We start from the raw sequence: 22987 nt of genomic DNA, 5'->3' as shown, positions 1-22987 counted from the left end.
CACCGGTGTAACAAGCATTAGTGCACTGGCTGACATCTGCTCTGCTTTTATTTCTTTATTTTCTACCTTGCAGCATCTTCCTCAAGTAGCAGCTTCACAAACTGTCTGGGGATGTGTAGGGAGAGCACACTCTCTGCCATTTGTTCCAAGATCCTCAGGTGGTTCCCATCCGTGGTGGGGAAACGGTACATCCGGCAAATGGCCCCTCCGAAAACTAAGATATGAAAACAATGATTTAAGTACATATTTTGCAATTAGGGCATACAAATTTCATTCCCCTAATGCTGAAGTTAACTAACCAGAAATAACACAAATCTTTTTTTCCCTAAATGTACAAAACCTAGTTAACAAAACATTACATTGTCTTAGCTTATTTCCATAAAAGGAGTTGTATTCAATGAGGTTACTCTGCTAATGCAAAGCTTCTACCACTAGTGAAAACCCTAGTTTTATCCTCATGCAGGTGTCAAATCCAATACTTTAATTCTGTTTGTGCACAAAGCATTCTGCAAATCGTTGTTCAAGACATTGCACAACTCATTATGATTTCATTAAACTAGGTGTTGCTTCCATTAGTTATGCTAGTTCTGGATTATATCCAACATTGTGCTGGTGGGAAAATAACAAGGTAGCTTTGTTCTGCTAGTGGTTGCACAACTGCTGTCAGAACGAACACACCTAGTGCATGCGCTAGTAACTTCCCGATTAGACTACTGCAATGTACTCTACGTGGGGCTGCCCTTGAAGACGACTTGGAAGTTGCAGCTAGTGTAAAATGCAGCAGCTAGACTGCAGACAGGAACATCACGAAGAGACCATATAACACCAGTCTTAAAGGAATTGCATTGGCTGCCTATATGCTTCCGGTAAGAATTCAAGGTGTTAGCAATGACTATTAAAGTCCTAAATAGCTTGGGACCTCAATACTTGAGAGAGGAGCTCTCCCTATATATGCCTGCCTGAGATTTGAGATCTGTTGGAGGAATCCTCCTCTGTGTCTCACCAACATGAGACACGTGTTATGGAGGGACATGAGAGAGGGCTTTCTCTGTTGTGGCAACCCGGTTGTGGAATGCCTTCCCTTTGGAGGTCTGACTGGTGCTGATGGTGGCTTCATTTTAGTGTCAAGTTAAAATGTGGGTTTTTATTAAAGTCTTTGAGGGCTAAAGTTGCACATAATTTTAATTGTTGTTATTGCTTTGACATTTTCTGTTTTGAGCTTGTAAATGGTTTAATATGTTTTTAGCTGTGTACATTACTTATTGTTTTGTACTGTTTGATTTTCATCTGTATGCCACCCTGAGATCCCAATGATGTAGGGCGGTATACAAATGTTTCAATAAATAAAGTAATAAACTAGCGCAAGCGACACCTAGTCTAATGAATTCATAGTGAGTTGTACAATGACTTGTGCAATACCTGCAGTGGCGTTCCCCCCACCCCATTTCATCTAATTGTTTTGGATAAAACCTTGTAAAAACAACTACTTTTTTATCAAAGTCTTTAAGGGCTAAATTCCCCATGGTTACACATAGTTTAAATTTATTTTAATTGTTTTATTGCTTTTAAAAAATTTCTACTCGTTTTAATTTGTTATCAATTTAATAAATTTTTAGCTGTGCAAATTATGTTTATATTGTTCTAATTTTATCTGTACGCTGCCCTGAGATCCCAGTGATAATAGGGCGGGATACAAATGTTTGAATTAATAAATAAATCGATCAATCGATCGATAAATACTTGCCTTAAAAACTACTGCTGATACTGCAAATATGATACCACTGCTCACAATACTGTATGAACCTAAGCTCAGCACTAGCTTCAGCTATAGGGCGGTATAAAAATGCAATAAATAAATATTCACATGACTTATCCATGTAGCCGAGATGGGAACCAGTTAAAACTAACAGATGTGTCCAGCTGCTTTTATGTGATCAAGACTGTGAGGAAGCTTACATCTGAAGATTAGAAAGCTACAAGTGGGACCTGCAACAAAACACTGCAGTCCACAGTATTCCCTGTTCAGTATTCCAGCCTCTCCATTCCGTTCCACCCTCCCAGTCAGTCAGTCAGTCAGCCGTCTGTAGCACTGAGCAGGCTCAGTTCCCACTGGGCGGTTTTGAGTTCTCCCCAACCCCCTTAGAACACTGTTTTCTAAATATTTTCATGTACGTCTCTGGGGTTCTGCCAAGCCTGCTGATACCTCCCTTTTGTGCATTAGTTTTGGCTACATAATCAACGGCATTCACAATATGAACATCAAAAATAAAGGACTGATGATTCACTAGACCATTCAGGTGTGAGACCCAGAAATATGAAGCAGCACAGATAACTACTTACCAGATTTTAACAAAACATCTTTCCGTAATGAAGCATATTTGGATCGGATACCTAAAGACTCTGTTAAACTTTCATCAACTGGCAGAACAGTCTGAAGAAAAAATGTAAACAATAAAAAAAAATAAGATGTCAAAATTCATCATCAGCCCTGACCAAAATATGCTCATGACTGAGTTAGAAAGGGCTGTTTACTTCCGAAATAATTGCTCAGAGTTTTAACAAGATCCGCTACCTTTTGGCAGGTAAGAACACACAAATAACATATGATGCTGCTTTATATGCAGCTGCAGCTACAACTCCCATCATCCCTAGGAGTCATGTAGTCCAAAACATCTGGAGGGCATCAGATTGGGGAAGGCTGAGCTTCAGAATATACAATTACAGTTAAATTGGTGCAGGGGATTGTTGTATCCTGCTACCCATTGTAACCTTCAGTGGAGTCCATGGACTATCTACATGGTTCTGACTTCCCCCTTCTGTGATTACCATTGGCTTTAAACAAATAAAAATGATATAAATGGAACTTGCTTTTCAAATTTTAATTTCATGAAGAATTTCTCAGTCAGTGCAAAAGAAAATTCAGAAGACAGAGTTTCATATAAACGTCCAACCTTTCAGTTTCTTGAGACCTTATGCATTGAAGGACCAGAATGGAAGTCACTAGAATGGTGGACTTAGGCCAAGGAGATCCTGATTCAAATCCCAGGGTCAATGGGGTGACATTGGGTGAGTCATTCTCTCAGCTAAACCTACCTAGCTAGACCACCGTGAGAACAAAATGATGGCAGGACCATGAACACCACCTTGCACTTCTTGGAGGAAAGCTAGGAAAAACACAATAAGCAAATAAAATGGACTGACTAGAGTGGGCGTCTAGATGTATGAAACCCAGGTTCAGATCAATGAGTGGTTTGTGGTAATTCAGTATTACTCAGCATAACCTACTACACATAGTAGTAGTGATTGTTTTTAAATGGGATAAGTACGTATACACTGTATTAAACTCCTCAGAGGAAGAGAGAGAGATAATTGTGGCTAATAAGCAAATATAAGAAACAAAAAATTGATTGTACTAAAAAAAGAAAAAGACAATTGCTTGCTCACTCTTTTTAAAAGATAAAGGCAGTTTGCCTTTAAAAACCATGGACCAATTCACGCAATATGCTTTTCCATAGGCTTAAAGATCAAACAAACTGGGCAAATATGACAAGCAGCAAATCCCTCTGAGCATAGTGGCACTTGTGAGCATGAGAACTGTTGCTGGTCATATTCATCATTGCTTGATTCTCAAAATATGTTTGCACATGAAATCTTGTACCCAAGCAAGGTCTGAACTGCCGGGGGGTTGGGGAGAAAGCATTGTGTGAACAAGTCCATGAGGAGAGAGGGCTGGTAAAGTGTGGAGAAAAGGAGATGTTGAGGCAATTGCCAATCACATCATTTATATACAGTACTGTCCTGAGATGGAGACACTCACCCTTCCATTGATAGTGTCAGGAGACCTGGTAACAGGAGGCCTTTGGTCTGTTTTTTCCTCCATTTGCCATCCTATGACTGTAATGTTACCGACACGGTCACTTTCAGCAGATCTGCAACACATACATTATCGCTGTGATCAATCCGATAAATAATCTTAACTGTTACATATTCAGACAAATGTTCAGACCCTAGTCTTGACAATAGACTATGCCCATCACCCTTTATAGCTACACAAATAGTCCAGATGCAAACTAAAGATCAGGATTCAACCCTGAAACTACCAAAAAAAAACACAAATTAAGATGTAAGGAAGATTCCAAACATATGGATATGTGCAGCCTAGGAAAGGCAACTGCATCAGGGGCAACTGCAACTGCAAGGTTAATTCATTGTAGGCATACTGTTGTGCTTTAAGAAGTTTACCATTTAAGTTTCAAAGGCAGGGGAAGGCAATGAAGGAAAGATGTTAACATCTAAAGTCCTATACAGCTTGGGATCCCGGTACCTTAAGACCTGCCTTCTTTTCCCTCCCTGCATGCTTCTATATTATCATATGAGGCACTACTTCAAATCCACCAGCATCATGAAGTTTGGCAGGCAACCACAACATCTAGAGCAGGGGTGGTTATGGCTTACAACTGCCAGCATTCCTCACCATTGGTTATGCAGACTAGAGATAATGGGAGCTGTAGGCCAAAACATCTGGAAGGCCACAAGTTGCCGCCCCTTGGTCTAGAGCCCTCACTGAGGTTGCAGACACCTTGTGGAATGCTCTATCAACAGAGATTTGTCAGGCCCGAACAATGTACAATTTGAGGTGGGTTTTGGTTTTATCCAAGTTTATAGAGCATCAGTTGTGCAGTTAAATGGCCTGGTTGTCCTGTAATAAGCACAGCTGTTGCTCACCAATCTGTTTCAAGTAGAATAAAACCAAGTACGAACCTTAGTGTTAAATGCAACCTATGGTTCCTCTCCTTAAGTACGTCCTTTACAGTGAAGATCACAGAACCCAATAAATACATCTGGAAAAGACAAGCATGGTAAATGCAGAGGACATCTCAATAGCTTATTGGCTGACCAAAATATATGGTCAGTGGCAATATCAGAAAAAATAACTCACAATTTGCTTCTAATCCAAGGAAAAACAGAATCGCTATCCTTTTATGCTATATGGAGGAGATTTATTCAACATACATCACAACCGGACTTACAACAATATATGCCCACTTGAGCTTTGAACATTTGGACATTGTAACAACAAATGAAGATCATACAGCATACTTATTAATTAGTATAATTGTTTATTTAGTTATTTTTATATTATTATCCTGGGCTTCTCTCCCCAGCCACAACCTTCCTGAGAATTCCTACGTGGCAGTGACCAATAGTAATATATATATATATATATATATATATATATATATATATATACTCAACAACTTCTTTGCAAGGATTTATTCATTTATTTACAATATTTATTTACTGCTCCATATCTATAAGAGATTCCAGAGTGGTGAACCTTAAGAAATAATACAGTAAAAAGGTAAAAACAGCATATTAAAATCGTTCATTTTAAAACTATCAGTAACTGCAGCAGGAGGGGTGGTTTTCAGGAAGAATCACAACTGGGAAAGGATTAAGGGCTCATCTACACCAAGCAGGATATTCCACTATGAAAGCAGTATGGAAGCAGTATAGAAAAGGCAGGAGCCACACTACTGCTTTATAGCGGTACTTAAGTGCACTGACAACTATTGGGGCCCATTGACACATACCATATACTGCTTTCATTCAACTTTCGCAGTCTTATATCCTGCTTGGTGTAGATGTATCATGGGCCCCAAAAGTTGTCAGTGTACTTCAATACCACTATAAAGCAGAAGTGTAGATCCTACAGTGCACTCCAATACCGCTATAAAGCAGTAGTGTGGCTCCTGCCTTTTATATACCACTTTCATACTGGAATATCCTGCTTGGTGTAGATGAGCCCTAAGACTCCCTCCTGCATGCTATCATCCTGATGCAGAGTGCCCGTGAGCTTACTTTTAATGTAAAAATAAATAAATCCATTAACCATTTTGTGGTTAAGAAGCATGGTTTAACGTGTTGTCTGAACGGGGCCTATGTATTTAACATAATGTGTAGTTTGACCCTAAGGATCTTCAACTACAGATTTACAATCCTAGCTCCTAACTTTCTGATGAGTTAAAATAAATGCTGGCCTTTTGAACAAGCCCAGGCATCTGGGACCAGAAGCGTGCAAAATTTGCAGCAACATAAATGACAACGAAGACATTTGTAAAGTAGACTTACAGTTCCCTGAGATCTATCTTTAACATCATATACAGAAAGTTTTATTTGTGTCATCTGATTAATAAGAGAGTCTTGAAAAAAGGCAATACTGCTGAGAAAGATAGGATTGCTGGTTCCCTGTAATTAAAAACAAGAGAAACAGAAATGTTAATATGGATAATTTGGGATCAGATGAAATTAACCACTAGGCCACAGCAAACATGCGATCACTTACCTCAATAATTTCAGTCTGTGCATGTTTTGTCCAGAATGCCTGAGGAGGTGTAGTTACACTCACTGCTACAAAACTATTTGGCTTTCTATCAAGAGATGGAGTAAGCAGCTCACTGCAAGCTATAGGAAATCAACAATATCAGTTTTACATACTGAGGCACTGTGTCGCACAGATATAATATGCAAAGAATAAGGGGGCGGGGTGGAAATCTGCCCACTTTTCACTTGTCTGGATGCAGTACAATTTTTGTAAACCGCCCAGAGAGCTTCGGCTATGGGGCAGTAAATAAAATCAATCAATCAATCAATCAATCAATCAATAAAATCTCTGAGCCTGTTGTTAAGCAAAATAGGCTCTTGTCTAAATTGACAGGGGGCGGGAGACCAGAGGGAAGGAATGAGAGAGACAAAAGGAAATTATGTCAGTAGGTTCTGTAACATGCACTTCCAGCTGGGAATGAGGCAGTTCTTGATGAGGGATTTGAAGGAAAGAAGAGAGGTGGCACGAAGTATATGGTCCGAGAGAGAGTTTCACACACAGGTGAGATCAAGGAAAAAAGGTTGGCATCATTTAAGGAAGCAGGAGACCTTAGGTTGGCTGAAGGTCATAGTATTGAAGGAGCAGAGGTCACGGGTGGGGGGGGGGAGATGCTGATTTGGTTTTCTGCTGCTTAGTTTTGGTTTATTTTACTATATTATTATTATTATTGTTATTATTATTATTATTATTATTATTATTATTATTGATTTTGTTTTACGGTTGTTTTATTGTGATGTTTTGTTTTGTTGGTACATCATGAAGGCTTCCCCATCCCCCAGAAAAGTGGAATAGAAGCAAAATATACAATTGAACAAATAAAAACAAACAAACAAAAGGCTAAAAGACAGAGCGTGGTAATACTACATACAGCTTTAAGGAGTTTGTGCTGGATAATGTAAAAAGTACTTTGCTATCCATCTGGGAAAGTAGGCTCTACATATAAAAGTATATCAGAGTATATTTGTTAGTTTTTAAGGCAGGGATGCAGAAACTCTTTCAGCTTGAGGGCCAAATTCAATATCAAGGATGTTTGTTTTTTGAGGGGGGCACATTCCAGTGGAGGGCGGGTCTGAAGGAAAAAGTGGCAGGCCAAAAATATACCAATATACCAAAATTAATAGCATATTTTAGTTTAGAACTCTTACTTGTAGTAACTACATTTTAGGAGAGGCATTTCAACCTTTCAGAATAGGGGAAAACTGCAAAAGTCAGGAAAACCAAATGCAATAGGCAGTAGGGGGAAAGGGAGTGGAATCAGCGAAGTGGGCGTGGCCATTTGAGGAAAGCTGGAGGGCCAGACTGGATTCCTAGGAGGGCCGGATTTGGCCCCTGGGCCTGAGGTTCCCCAACCCTGCTTTAAGGTCTTACAGGGCCATGCAGAGTATAATCTACTTTCTACTCACTACATATGACAAGCAGCTATTTATATACAATGACCTTCACATCAACAGATACAAAAGAAATATTTTAAAAGCAGCGGGGAAAGAAAGCATCACAAAGCTACTTACCTAAACTGAATTCTAAGATTGGCTCGTCTGGATCCTGGATGTTTCCTACAAAGAACAAAAATTACTGTAAGTTCTACAACATACTGTTCTGATGCAAGTCAATTTTATTCATATTCAAATGTAAAGAAGCTGTCATTAGAAAGCAGAGGGTTTTCTTTTTCACAAAAACTGAAATGATTTGAAAAACAAAAAACAAGTAAAAATTAAACAGGCCAAGACTCAAAGAACTATGTAACTAGCTCGCCAAGGGAACTTCAGTTTTCATCTATCTCAAAGAGCACCCCACTACCACCACACCCTAATTTCAAACCACTTTCGAAATGGATGAGAGGAAGAAAGCTCTAATGGTGTTCAAAAAAATAATAATAGTGAGGGGACAGGAATCCACTTGGTTATCTTATTGTCATCTACTGTATTCTTTGGATGGAGACCTATTTTTAAAACCTGCAACTTGTGATGTAATTTAAAAAAAAAAAATTAAGGGAGTATGAAGTGAAAAGCTTTGATGAAAAGTATAGAAGTTGGTAATGTTCAGAGGAGGGCAACCAGGATGATCAGGGGTCTGGAAACAAAGCCCTATGAAGAGAGACTGAAAGAACTGGGCATGTTTAGCCTGGAGAAGAGAAGATTGAGGGGAGACATGATAGCACTCTTCAAATACTTAAAAGGTTGTCACACAGAGGAGGGCCAGGATCACTTCTCGATCCTCCCAGAGTGCAGGACACGGAATAACGGGCTCAAGTTACAGGAAACCAGATTCCAGCTGGACATCAGGAAAAACTTCCTGACTGTTAGAGCAGTACGACAATGGAATCAGTTACCTAGGGAGGTTGTGCGCTCTCCCACACTAGAGGCCTTCAAGAGGCAGCTGGACAACCATCTGTCAGGGATGCTTTAAGGTGGAGTCCTGCATTGAGCAGGGGGGGTTGGACTTGATGGCCTTGTAGACCCCTTCCAACTCTGCTATTCTATGATTCTATGAAATACATAAAATGCACAATCTCCTGATCTAGTTTGTCCTCTGTTCCTTGTTTAGGCTGTTCCCAACTCTAGTCTCTGCCTGCTACATATAACCTGGGGCGATGGGAGGGGGAGAAGGTATGTATTACAATCTGTCTGTGTGCATGTGTGTGTGTTTTCAACATTCATTATTATTTATTTGTTACTTTCCTATCCCACCTTTTCGTCCAAGGCAGCGTACATGACCTCGTTTTTCTCCATTGTATCCTCACAATTAGGGTTGGTTTGAGTTAGGTTTGACTGAGAGTCACTGCTGGGCCCAAAGTCACCCTTCTAGAACTCAGATCTAATGTGTCCCAGTCCAATAATATTAATCACTACTCCATACTAGTTTTCCCCATCATCATTTGGGTGGGGGAAATCTACTGAAAAGTTTCAAACTTCAAACATCAAAACAACATGAATGAAGAATTAAATACAAGTGTGAAAGCAAAGGAAGACGAAAAAGATACTCACCTGACAAAGACAAACCTAACATGTCAGAAGCAACATCAATAGTTGAGGCCCGCTGCATACTGCGTGATTTTGCACCATGCCGGGGGCTGTGTTCTTTCGTTGACATGTTGTCATGGGGAAAACGCCTCTTTTCACTGTTTGACCACAGCAATATCTTGGTGAAATGTCAAAATACAGCAGAGTGTCGTCTTCACTTGCAGCTCTTACAACGTTAGCATGCTAAAACATTTTAAAAAAACACCCAATTTTAATTAGGTGCCACATTATGCTCATTTAAATGCTCATTTTATCAAGGAATAGTTTAAAGTAGGGATGAACAACCTTGGTCAATCTGGGGGCCAATTTCACCCCCCTATACCCCACCAAGGGCTGTGCTCCTACCATGGCAGCAAAAACATAAAATAAAATAAAGCTAAATTTGTCTATGCTAAGCCTCTGTAGCAATTTGGCACCGAATTTCAGCCCCATACCGCAATTTTACCATGGCCTTCTAAATAAATAAATTCTAAATAAAGTTCAAAATAAACAAGTTCTAAATAATAAATAAAAGCCCAGTAAGCCTCACATTCACACACTCTCCCCTCCCTTTCTCCAGCATGGCTATCAGTCCAGTTTTGTGTAGGGCACCCCACATCCTTGAACAACTACGCTTCTGACAGCAGCTTCCCACTCCCACCGCAACACTTCAAAATTGCTTTCCCCCAGAAATGTCTTGGCAACCCTGCCTGCCAACCACAAACTCAAAATTGTCCCTTCCTGCTAGGCATGGCCTAAGGAAACCCTCAGGTAGGTGTGAGCTGAGCTTCTGGGTGATCTGTTGTATGTATTGCACATCCAAGTAGCATCCAAGCCAAGCCAAAGAAAGGCTTTGACTAATACAGCAACAAATAAGATTAGTAAAACAAGAAACAGGAATAAGTCTTCAAAAGGAAAATGTTCTAATTGGGATTTTTCACACACACACATCAAGTTTGAGATATTTCCCAGGATTATACAAGTATTCTACCCACCCAAATTGTGAACTACAATCAGTTTACACGAAGCTCCTCACAGTAAGACAAATTTCATCGTCTGTGTGACATTTTATACTAAGCACCTTTATACTTAAAGGGGGTTATTATCCTCTTGGGTACGACTTGCATGGCATTGAATTTTTTAAAGGCGGATTTATTTTCCCATCTAAAAAACAAAACACACATTCTGTTATTCTGGCAAAGCATCTAAAATTGTTATTGATTTTAAATACATACTTCTATTTCGACTTGTAATCGTATCTGATCGCTTTGCCACTGTGAACTTCACTGCTGTAATCACTTTAGGTGTGTGATAAGGATTTTAAAGTGATTCAACAATAACACTCTTAAGAAGCTTGCCGACTTTAAAACCATCCTATTTCAGAAAGGGGAGCAAGCAGCTATAAAAGCAATGAACTTATGTGCAATGGGAATTATCTCAAATTAGTACTTTACTAATTATCCTTTGCTACTTGTTAAGTAGTAAAGGAAAACAGAAGAAAAGCTATAAGCCCAGATAAAAGCAAGGCTTCTCTATGGTTAAGTCTTAAAAAAAAATCCAGGCTCATAACCAACCATTATTATTATTATTATTTATTTATTTATATAGCACCATCAATATACAGGTGACGTGATGTGTGATGCACAGCACTCCAACAAAACAAAACAAATCACCACTATTAGTGCATCCAGTTTATAGATTTTTATATAGATTTTTAACATTCTTAGATGTTTTAACATTTAAAATTTTATAGTTTTAAAAATTTAAACATATATGAACAGATTTTAAATTGTGAAACGTTTCGGTATAAAACACCACCTTCAGTCCCCTCTATTGTAGGGCTTCATAACCTCTATGTTAGCCGCAATCAAAAATGGTTGCGCAGGCTGTGATCTGCAGAACAAAGATATTTATAAGGAAATTCTGAATTCAATAAGATCAGCAAGATCTCTAGGTTTTGCTCACTTTTGGAAGTGTGACAGAACTCCAATTGAGGTTGAGAGCAATTGTCCGAGACGCCCGGATGGGGCTGGCAATTGTGTGTGTTTATAAATGCCATGCTCAATGTTTCCACACTGTCACAAACATCCCAACTTAACATCCTGAAACAGGCCTCACAGCAGACCAGTTTGTTGCCCCTCCCATCAGCTGCCTCACCACCCTTGAATGGGGGGGGGGGAGAACACTGGCCCCCAGGTCACATGTGGTCCCTGACACGCCTGCTGCATGCATATTGCCCCTCCTACCCCAGAATTCATTACAATTTGGAGGGAGAAACCACTGGCATCCTTAGCAACTACATAGCACCAAAAGGGCCAAAAATAGTGCGCTTGCAAGCTAATTTTGATTGTTTTAGTGCTCTGTAGCTGTTATGGATGCCATTTTTATTTTATTTTTTAAAAATGGTGCTGGTAAGGGGGGGGGTCAGCCCACTGGGGGGATAAAAGGGGGCAAAAATGGCCCCTGGACCTTCCACAGTTGCCCACCCCTGTCCTAGAGCAGCAGCAGCACTTGATGCTCCAGGGTGATATGTGGCTGCCTGTACGGCCTGCCATCTCACCAGCAAGAGTGCTCAATGGCATTGCTAGGCACTGGCAGGTAGGATCTTGGAAGATTGCCACAACATCCGAATCAGAGGGCCCACAAGGCCCAGCAGTCGCAGCAAAGGCACTGCAATATGGCAGCAACGCCTGGCTTGCATTATGAGCTCCTCACTAGCCAACAAGTAAATGAATGAATGAGTCAATTAATTAAAGTGCAGAAATCCTCCAAATTTTATTGACTTTTAGGTTAAGTGTTATGCCAAATAAAGGAACATAAGAAGTGCCATGCTGGATCAGACCAAGGGTCCATCGAGTCCAGCACTCTGTTCACGCAGTGGCCAACCAGATGTCGGCCAGGAACCAACAACGCTGGACATGGTGCAACAGCACCCTCCCACCCATGTTCCCCAGCAACTGGTGCACACAGGCTTACTGCCTCGAATACTGGAGATAGCACACAACCATCAGGTCTAGTAGCCATTGATAACCTTCACCTCCAGGAATTTACCCAACCCCCTTTTAAAGCCATCCAAATTGGTGGCCATCTCTCTCTCTCTCCCAACTCACTCTTTAAACTCTCTTCCCATGTAAATAGAGCATCATGGGAGCCACTTCCCCGTGGTGCATTACCATGTGGCTTTGGTATGTGTGTCCAATACCAGGAACATGTGGTCAGGGCCTATTTTGCAGTCGCCCCCACTAATGCAGTTTATTTATTATTGCATTTATACCCCGCCTTTTTTCTCCAAGGAACCCAAGGTGGTGTACATAATCCTTCTCCTCCTCTCCATTTTATCCTCACAACAACCAACCTGTGAGGTAAGCTGGGCTGAGAGTCTGTGACTGGCCCAAAGTTACCCAGTGGGTTTCCATGGCCACGTGAAGTCTAGAACCTGGGTCTCCTGACTCCCAGTCCAACACTTTAGCCACTACACCACAGTGGCTCTAGTTTCAGAATTCAGACATATATCACATGGAAGAAGAATTGTACTAGATGAAGAAATGGCACAGGGTGCCACTTGGGATGGATGCCTATCAAATCGCAGGTCATTCCTCAGGATTATTGCAAAATATAAAAGGTGATGATAATCAGTGTTCATCATCAATATACTTTCCTTTCGCACATTTCAAGAGGAGACAACTGAATCATAATTTGAATTCCATCACATTGAATCATTTGCCACCGCCTCCTACCACAATTGAAAGGGCCCCTTTTACTCTGGGTACATGTGAAGAGGAGTTAGACATGAGTTATAATGGGTTGGTTTCTCCATTTTGAACCTACTTCGAAACCAGGGGCTGAAAATCTTGTCCAGGCAGACACTTTACGCCTACCTGTGTACAGATTAAGCCACAAGTAACTGTTTCCACTGCACAAATGTCCCACATCACAGCATGATGTTCTCATCTCTAATAACTTCCTGCCACTAGAGACATGCTTTTCTGACCCCAGAAAGGAAGTAATTAGTTTCAAGAAACCTATCTTAATGGCGGCGGCAGTAGATCTAACATCTGATCCAATATCAGTCACAATTAAATTTGAAAGTGTTGAACTGAAATCTACCAATTTGGCCAGGAATTCAACACTCTTGTGGATGGAGACTGTATTCACAGCAAATTTATAGCCTGCTTCCGTTCTTTTATTTGCTCATTCTACTCTAATTAATATTATTTTCTCCCAGCTACAATATTCTAATTACTTTAATTCAAGTTCAGTTCATACAAAATAAGCACGCCTACAGCCAGAAATGAGTACTCATTAAGGAAACAAATAGAGCATTAAAGCAGATAAGTTTCTGTGCCATAATTTAACATAGTTTAACTTGGGGAGCTCCAGACAAGGCTTTTATCATGCAAATTGCCCTGCCTCGTTCACATAATTTTAACCCCCTCATTTATAACCCTCTCATTTCTTCCCACTGTTTCTTCCACCTTTTTACTTTACAGAAAAGAAATCCATTAAGAGCAGGGGTAGGCAACTTGTGGCCTTCCAGATGTTTTGGCCTACAACTCCCATCAACCCTAGCCAGCAGAGCCGAAGGTGAGGGATGACGGGAGATGTAGGCTAAAACATCTGAAGTTGCCCACCCCTGACCCAAAGGCTGCACTGGTTACTCATTAGTAGCCAGGCTCCCCTCAAAAGTGCTGTTTTAACATTTTAAACCCTAAATCAGCGCTAGGGAATGTGCAACCCTCCAAATGTTGTAGGACTGCAATTTCCATCATCCCTCACTATCAGCTATGTTGGCTAGGGCTGATGGGAGTAGTAGGCCAAAACAGGTGCAGTCCAAAAACAGCTGGAAGGCTATGGCCCTGGCTTAAACAGTCTGGGTCCAAAGTATTTGAAGGAACACCAGCTCTTGTAAGCTTCACCTCAAGATCTGCTGAAAGACTCTACTCTACACACCCTTTACTGACTGAAGAACAGTGAACGTCTCAGAGGCCTTCTCGTTTAGGATTGCCAGGTACCCAAGGCTCAGACTCTGGGAGCTAATGGCGGTACCTCACAGATTGGCCAGAACCTAGTGAGGCCTGGTGGGAGCAGGGATGGCACCTGGTGCATCGTGGCAGATCCTGGCAGCTCAGCTTGGAGCCTGAAGAATAGGGAGATCTTGGGAAAGAGGTTAAAACTCAAAAACTTCAGATCAAAACCTAAGATATGGCAACCCTACTCTTGATGCTGGCACTCTCACTGTGGAACTCCATCTTTGAGAAGACCCATTTAGCTCATCTCTTCTGGGCTGGATCTATACCACTGCTTTAAAGTGCTTTAAAGCACTTTATAACAGTTTTGAGAACTGTATATGGAGTGTGTCCTGGGCCCCAACAGTTGTCAAAACTGTTGCAAAGCACTTTAAAGCACTTAAAAGCAGTAGTGTAGATCCTGCCTTGGTCCCTCAGGAAACTTGTGAATCCTTTTCTGTTTTGGTTGCTGATGCACTGGGATGGGCTTAAATGGGTTCATGCTAATACTGAAACTTCTGGTAAAGAAAGATGGCTGATTGGAAGGAGCCAAGACTGAAGTGGTGACTCATACAGAGAAGCAGTGGGCAGCCTCCTCTGGATGTGAGTGCTGTAAGATCATACGAACTTTTCATATTTTAAGTTTCTTTAGTGCTTGCAGCACATTAGCAATTCTCTCCTCATATCTGAATGTATACTGGCACACAGTTTAAGAATTGTTTCTTTATTATTATTATTATTATTAATAATAATAATAATAATAATAATAATAATAATAATAATATAACTGCCCCCAGAATAAAATGTTTTGCTTACACCACTAAAACAACAGAACATTTTCCCACTATAACCAAGAGGAACAACCCACCTGCTTAGCAGAGGAGAGTTTTTCACATTACCATATATCCAGAATATGAATTTATTCTTGCCAGATGGATGGGGATTTAAAGTGATAGTGTGAAAGAAAAAATCTTTGACTAACTAGCTTTTAAAACAGGGTGATCTCTTTTATTTTCTAAGTTTTTAAGAAGCTTCATTCTTTTATTCAACATTCAAACTGTATGTTTGTTTTTAATAGGAAACGTACTGCCAGAGTTAAGAGTAACCACCAAAGCAAAGTCTGAGAGGAATTAAGAGAATCCTGCCAAGGAGAAATACTTCATAGGACTAGTGACATTTTTAATAGTAACAGTTTTAGTACTAGTGTCAACTCTGATAAGACTAGTGCCATTTCTCAAGGATGTAATCAGAATTAAGGTGCCAACCATGGCATCAGTTTTGCCGTTCCATTTTTTTCCGTAAGTTTTTTCTTAAGTGTAGTAATCTTTTCAATTTGAGAAGTCCTGCTGTCCAAGAAGCGCAATGTGCCTTTGTGTCCATATTTATAGAACAAACTTCCCCTCAAACCAATTTAATTCCAGTTATAAATAGAAAACTGCAGGAGTCTGAAGTTTCATGACTATGTTCCCCCCCACCCCCCTCTTCATTCCTTCTAGGACTCGGGACACATTATCTAAGTATGGATTTTCAAACAAACTATGAAGATATTTTTAGACTTTGGGAGGGTGAGGGGTGCCCTAGTAAAAAAATAATTCAGATTTGAAATCCCATGAACTATGTTCTCATAGAACAACAAGATAGAATTTGGAGAAACTTGGCTTCTTGTTCATCACCTGCATGCTGCTACATGCAACCTGTTCGCTCCCACTTGGCTCCTACCACCAGCAAGGGTGACTAAACAGGAAACAAAAGCTTAATCTGGCATCTAAAACGGGACTCCTGTCTTGTTGTGCCCCTTACAAGCCAGAATCACAAACCAGGATTTGTTCTTGGTTGACAGTTCTTGGCTTGTATAGCCCCACATCCCCATGACACCCTTGTGCAATTCCCAGCATTCCTGATCATTGGACATGAGCCCGGGACTGATATGAGTTGAAGTTCAAAAGATCTGGAGACTACCAGGTTGGGGAAGGCTGTTCTATACCTCCCTTTACTGTCTACACCACTTTCCCTCACTGGAGAGCCTAGTTTGGGTCTTCTTCACCCAACCAGAATAGTGTTTAAGACAGTATGTTAAGTTTTGAATATGGTTTGAGACTGTCACAGGCATCTACTGACTAGTGCCCATGTCATTATTATTATTATTATTATTATTATTATTATTATTTATTTATTTATTTATTTATTTATATTCCATACTGACTGTTAACAATATTGTTTTCTATTAACAGTTCAATATTAACAATTAAAGTATTATACGAGCAGAGCTCTTAGAAAGATTAATAAAGCAGTAATCTACCAGATTTTCTGAAAAAGCATTTACCTGTTAATCTGTATTTAGATTCCATACTGTCACACTCTATATCCACCAAGTCAATGCTAGTTTGAAAACTTACTTTAAAATATGTTTAGTTGTCCCTCTTTGTTTCCTTAAGAGCAATCTCCACCATACCAATTCAACATATCTGCTATTGCAGATTTGTTTAAAAGTCTTTTTAAAGCTCTTGCTGAACACCAGTAACAAAATCCTCTTCTCCTATAATATTTCTCAGCCATTCTTTCGAACATCCCCCTTTTAAAAATGTAGCTCTAGGCAGTGTGTTCCATAGTGTATATTCCCATTATTTAAACAGGGGAAGACAAGGCTGCTGCAGTATGTTGTTGTTTATTCATTCAGTCGCTTCCGACTCTTCGTGACTTCATGGACCAGCCCACGCCAGAGCTTTCTGTCGGCTGTCGCCACCTCTAGCTCCCCCAAGGTCAAGTCTGTCACCTCCAGAATATCATCCATCCATCTTGCCCTTGGTCGGCCCCTCTTCCTTTTGCCATACCATACCATACTTCTTTATTGTGATCCATAGATCCATGGAAAAACAAGACTCAAACATGAAATCATACAGTTAGAGCTATTATCAACTTTAGTCTAATACACAGAGAGCTCTAATCCTGGCCGCCACTGTAAGAAATTTAGCAACAGCCAAAGTTACTCTTGAGGACTTATCTTCCAACAGAAACTTAACATAAAATTTGTCTGAACTTCTGGACAGTTTGCTCAACAATGGGGTGATCATAAGATGCCGGGCCTGATTATAAAAGCTACAGGACAGAAGGATATGCTCCATCGTCTCCACTTCCATATTCCTACAGGGGCACCGTCGTTCCTGATAAGCATATCTGCCCTGAAGTAATTCAATAGAACAAACATTGCATCTGGCCTTGGAGAAAGCAATACGATATTTAGCGACCGACAGGTTCTTTAGATAGTCAGCCAGCTGAAGAGGCCCAACGTAATGAACGTGCAATGCACTGGGAGAGCAAGAAACATGAGAGCAAGCGCGTAAGTCGCAGAAGGCTATATCCCACAGTCTTTGTTTAACAGATTTAAAAGCAAAATTCAAGCCCAGATTAAGGAGGAGAGAAGAGGAGAGACCTATTGAAGCTGCCTTCCTGGCAAGAAGCTTGGACCAGCTGTTCACATAGTTGTCCTGAGCCAGACATGGAAGCAGACCTGAGTCCCTCCCAAAAAGACTAACTTCCATCCAAAATTTTAAGGCAGACCACCAAGCCCTAAGCGAAAGAGAGCTTTCCCCGGTTTCCAACAAAAGTACAGAATTAGGGACACACTTTGGGAGTTGAAGAAGGGTCCTCAAAAACCTTGTCTGTAGCCTATCTATCTCAGATGTTAACCCCCCTATCCAGATGTTGGAGGCATATAAAAGCTGGGCTGCAGACTTGGCTTTAAACACTTTGATAGCAGACGGTCATTTACTAAATTCCCCCTTTAGTAAAGAAAAAGCGTGTTATTGCGGCTGACCTGACTGAAGCTTTATTAAGGGTGGCTGATCTATGGGCACTCCAGGACAGGGTATGATGGAATAACAGCCCCAGGTAAGAGAAATTTTTCACCTGTTCCAGGATATGCCCATCAAGGGACCACCGACGTTGAAAAAAATCTATTTTCAAAGACCATGACTTTAGATTTCTCAAAATTAATTTTCAGATCGTTGGTCAAACAAAAGTTGAAGAATTTCATTAAAAGATGTTTCAAACCAGGTCTAGAGCGGGAGAGAATAACAGCATCGTCTGCGTAAAGTAAAATAGGAATTTTCCTTGCGCCAAGTTTGGGCAAGTGTCCTTCGTGGTCAGACAGTGCCTCCTCAATATCGTTTATGTATAAGTTAAATAGCGTAGGTGCGAGGATACAGCCCTGTCTTACTCCTCTAGACATAAGAATTTCATCTGAAAGCTGTCCCTGTGTGCCACATCTAACTTGCATCCTGCTGTCGCTGTATAGAACCATGATAAGATTAAGAAGTCTTTTGTCCACCAGGAGCAGTCTGGCTTTATTTCCTGGAGTATGGACTGGTTTGATCTTCTTGCAGTCCAAGGCACTCTCAGAATTTTCCTCCAACACCACAGTTCAAAAGCATCTATCTTCCTTCGCTCAGCTTTCCTTATGGTCCAGCTTTCGCAGCCATAGGTTACTACGGGGAATACCATTGCTTTAACTATGCAGACCTTTGTTGTCAGTGTGGTGTCTCTGCTCTTAACTATTTTGTCAAGATTTGTCATTGCTCTCCTCCCAAGAAGTAAACGTCTTCTGATTTCCTGGCTGCAGTCAGCGTCCGCAGTAATCTTTGCACCCAGAAATACAAAGTCTGTCACTGCCTCCACATTTTCTCCCTCTATTTGCCAGTTATCAATCAAGCTGGTTGCCATAATCTTGGGTTTTTTGAGGTTTAACTGCAACCCGACTTTTGCACTTTCTTCTTTCACCTTTGTCATAAGGCTCCTCAGCTCCTCCTCGCTTTCAGCCATCAAAGTGGTGTCATCTGCATATCTGAGATTGTTCATGTTTCTTCCTGCGATTTTAACTCCAGCCTTGGATTCGGCAAGCCCAGCACATCGCATGATGTGTTCTGCATACAAGTTGAATAGGTAAGGTGAGAGTATACAACCCTGCCGTACTCCTTTCCCAATCTTAAACCAGTCCGTTGTTCCTTGGTCTGTTCTTACCGTTGCTACTTGTTCGTTATACAGATTCCTCAGGAGGCAGACTAGATGACTTGGTATCCCCATACCACCAAGAACTTGCCACAGTTTGTTATGATCCACACAGTCAAAGGCTTTAGAATAGTCAATAAAACAGAAATATATGTTTTTCTGGAACTATAGCCACTGCCTTTTCAACAAGACAACTCTGTCTCCACATCTCTTTCCCTGTTCATAGAAAGGGGGTTCACATAATCCTCCACCACATGTTGAAAGAACGCACGAAGGGCTGTGGGGCCATGTAGGCCAATATCACTCTTGCCCGCATGCTGCAGCCCTGCCCCAAAGTGTGCTACTGCCATGCCTTCCCCACTGACTGCATGCTCAGCCAATGTGTGAAGGGTCTCTAAGCACTCTATGCAAAGATGGCAAGGAACTTGGCTACTCCACACACCATGAGCAGGACTAGTCCATGTGGCTAGTTGAGCCCCTCATGCATTCTTTCAACATAGGGAGTAGTGTGAGTCCCCCTAGTGTGTGAGTATGAAACAAGGCCCGTATGGAGAAAAGACTCATGTTTAGATACAAGAACCTCTTCTTCAGTAACTCCATTTTGATTTCTTAGTTACTTTTCAGCTACCCAAAGAAGCCACCTATTACCTGTCAGGCACAAAGCATATATGCTGATAAACTGACTCCAGGAAACCTGCTCAGAAAGTACTATGTCTAACAGGAGCAGAGGGTTTTCCCGCAGGAGAGACAGGAAAAGATTCCCACCTTTTGATCTTTGGAATCCATCAATTTCTCCTATTAGGGCTGAGTGTTACATGCAAGACCCCATTTTCATAGATCTCATCCCAGAAGCAGTCTGTTGACCCACCTGACAGGCAAAATCTACTCCTATTTGATGCAGGGAAGAAGCCCACCTCCACTTCCTAGGAGATGACTGGGCAAACTGCCCACCCCCACCCACCCCTGAGAAGCAGAACTGAAATTCCTTTTCGAGCCCATGAAAATGTTGCCACAGCTGTTTTACCTGGAAAAGAACAGCTGGTCTTCAGGGTTTGAGTATCCAGAACTTTAGAATCCACCTAGATTTTCCAGATGTATAGGTAAGATAGCATGGGGTTGTTGTTTTTAATTTCTTTATTTTTGAACTATCTGTTTTGATCCCCAACTCTTTGTGTTTCTGTTTCCTGATCCTAAATAAATGTCTTTACATTTGGAGACCTGTTTTGGGATGTGACCTCAAAACTCAGGAGTTCCCGCCACCTACCCACCAGCTTAGCTGTTTATGATAAAGAGTTTGGGAACAAGACGGAAGAGGAAGCTAAAGAAAGCCTTTGGTCAATAGTGACTGGATGGAGGAGGCATTGCTCTTGCACAAATCCCCTCCAAGTTTTCTTCTGGCTACAGAGAAAGGGAGAATGAACCAGAAGTTGGTTCAAAGTAGGATTCAAAATTCTTCACTCGCCCTTGCTGCCTCCATTCCTGCACTCCACTAGCACAGCATGGATCAGAGTTCCCAATAGCTACAGCCAGGCTATGCGCTTTCCCCTTTCTGGCAAGGGGGTACATCCTAGCTTATTTTTCAACTTTGCTAACCAACATTAAGTCAGACTCCCTGGGTTTAGATGTAATGGAAAGCTCCAACTTACTACAAACCAGGATCTTTGTGCCAAAGCCAGTGCACTGTGTGAGGGATGGGGAGGAAGGGTGAAAGAAGGAGGACTCAGCCCCATCACTCATTCCTGCCTTCACCAGGGCTTATGAAGCCTCAAAGCAAGCATCTGAAATGTATACTTGAAGAGGGCTTATTTTTACTTTATCCCACAGAAGTTTCCATTTCCTCATATTTTCAAGCACCATCAATCTCCAACATCTGCTTAACTTCAGCCACTAGTGGAACAAAATGAAAAGAAAAGCTATAGACGACTAGTTACCCGGATCTTTTAAAGTAGTGTGCAGGTAGTTTTCAAACGTCCTGCTAACAGAAACCTTTTTCAAGTGACACCTGCTGACTGGGACCCCCCTGCATGTCAGCCATGGAATGCTATGCATTACTGAGCATTGTGGACATGTTCTAGGGTACACATTCAGTTCCTGTGAGATACTAACACCCCATGTGTGCTGATAGTGAGCACTAGAACACGCCCAACACAACTCTGTGGCTACAAAATGCCCACTATCACTGCAGTCTTTTTCAGTGGGGGGAAATATCTGACATGATGGATCTTCTCATTCAGGAACCCTTGATAAGCTTCCAAGGAATTTCAGGGTTCCCCTCAGAACACAGTTTGAAAACCATCACACTAAATAACACCAGAACAAAGTTTTGATAACAGTGTCTCTCATGATAAGGAAGTGCCCATTTGCTATTCATTGGCTTGGCTTGAATACATCTTTAAAGGTTTTTGGATCACTAAATTTTCATGTCACAATACCTGTTATGAAAACAAAAGGCCATAGTCTGTGTTCTAATTAAAACCAAGCAGCAACGTAACCCACATTCTGCAGCAAGGAAAGATTTCAAAGCAAAGTAAGATCCACACAATCTATTTATGCTTCTGCTAGTTATGGGAGGGGGGAACAGGACTAGCCATTTCTGTGGACATTTGCAAAAGTGCACTGGAGACCCACCCTCTGACCACTGAAAACCTATTTTAGCGCACGCACGCGCAGCCTAACACCAGAGACTAGTTTACTGACACAGCCTTAAGTACTAGAAACTTACCTTTCTGGTTTTCAAAGAAAAGTTGAAAATTGCAAGATAACTAATCTCAAATTTTGCACTTGTTCAATGTAATTGCAGAATCAGGAAATACATGCAGCCCCGGCCATGTTGTCTTAATTCATTGTCATGGGGATGTGCTGCTCTGGCTCCCAGACTTAAGTGTCTCCTATACATAAAACCTGAAAATTAAGAAAAGGGATTCTCTAGTAAGTGATAACAAATGAATGTCATAAATAACACTGTAAAAAGATCAACTCTCCAAAATTTCACTTGCAAGCTGGCTTGGTCCATAAAGGTCAAAATCATGTAATTTCAACACTTCATTGTTGGTTCTGGGAAGTGCACCCATCGGTTGATAAATATTTGAGCAAATTAATGAATTTAGGCAGAAACAAAAAGTACATTTTAAGTTGACAGGCATGTTTGACAAGTTGTGATTAAGGTCAGAGCACTCTCCAATCCCAGAAGAGTCGCTTCTGAAAGTCTATAGCAGAAAACCACAAGGGGCTTCCTGTGGCAGCCTTGAATATGGGCAAATATATTGTGGCAAGAACATTCATAGCCTTCTCCACCTGGGTTGCTCTAGAAAGGAAGTGAAGCCTCTCAGGACTGTAGTAGGGTCATGCCATGTCCTGCTTTGTTGGTACCTGGCCGACAGCTGGTTGGCCACTGTGTGAACAGAGTGCTGGACTAGATGGACCCTCAGTCTGATCCAGCGTGGCACTTATGTTCTTATGCTATACCACATGTACCAATTAAGAATGTGAGAATTAAAAATCTACTCTGAGATTTCAATGAAGGTTACAAAATGTTTTTCTGCTCTTATGTCATTAGTTAATTGGGAGCCTTTGTGAATTATTGCATAAAAACT

General features: G+C 41.1%; 1 protein-coding gene across 3 annotated transcripts in view; it reads right to left on the bottom strand.

The window, feature by feature from the left end:
• Positions 1-22987, bottom strand: part of INPP4A (inositol polyphosphate-4-phosphatase type I A) — a 112746-nt gene that overhangs the window by 49376 nt on the left and 40383 nt on the right. For all 3 annotated transcript variants that reach the window (XM_063126294.1, XM_063126293.1, XM_063126295.1), the window contains exons 2-10: positions 22117-22295; positions 9370-9588; positions 7894-7938; positions 6347-6465; positions 6133-6249; positions 4762-4841; positions 3818-3929; positions 2341-2431; positions 67-214 (exon numbers count right to left, since the gene is read on the bottom strand). In XM_063126294.1, the coding sequence (XP_062982364.1) occupies positions 67-214; positions 2341-2431; positions 3818-3929; positions 4762-4841; positions 6133-6249; positions 6347-6465; positions 7894-7938; positions 9370-9475 (818 nt within the window). In that variant the 5' untranslated portion in view covers positions 9476-9588; positions 22117-22295. The remainder of the gene's footprint in view (positions 1-66; positions 215-2340; positions 2432-3817; positions 3930-4761; positions 4842-6132; positions 6250-6346; positions 6466-7893; positions 7939-9369; positions 9589-22116; positions 22296-22987) is intronic.

The sequence above is a fragment of the Elgaria multicarinata genome, chromosome 5 (assembly GCF_023053635.1).
Source record: "Elgaria multicarinata webbii isolate HBS135686 ecotype San Diego chromosome 5, rElgMul1.1.pri, whole genome shotgun sequence".
NCBI classification, from domain to species: Eukaryota; Metazoa; Chordata; class Lepidosauria; order Squamata; family Anguidae; genus Elgaria; species Elgaria multicarinata.
This window is presented reverse-complemented; position numbering and strand designations above follow the sequence as displayed.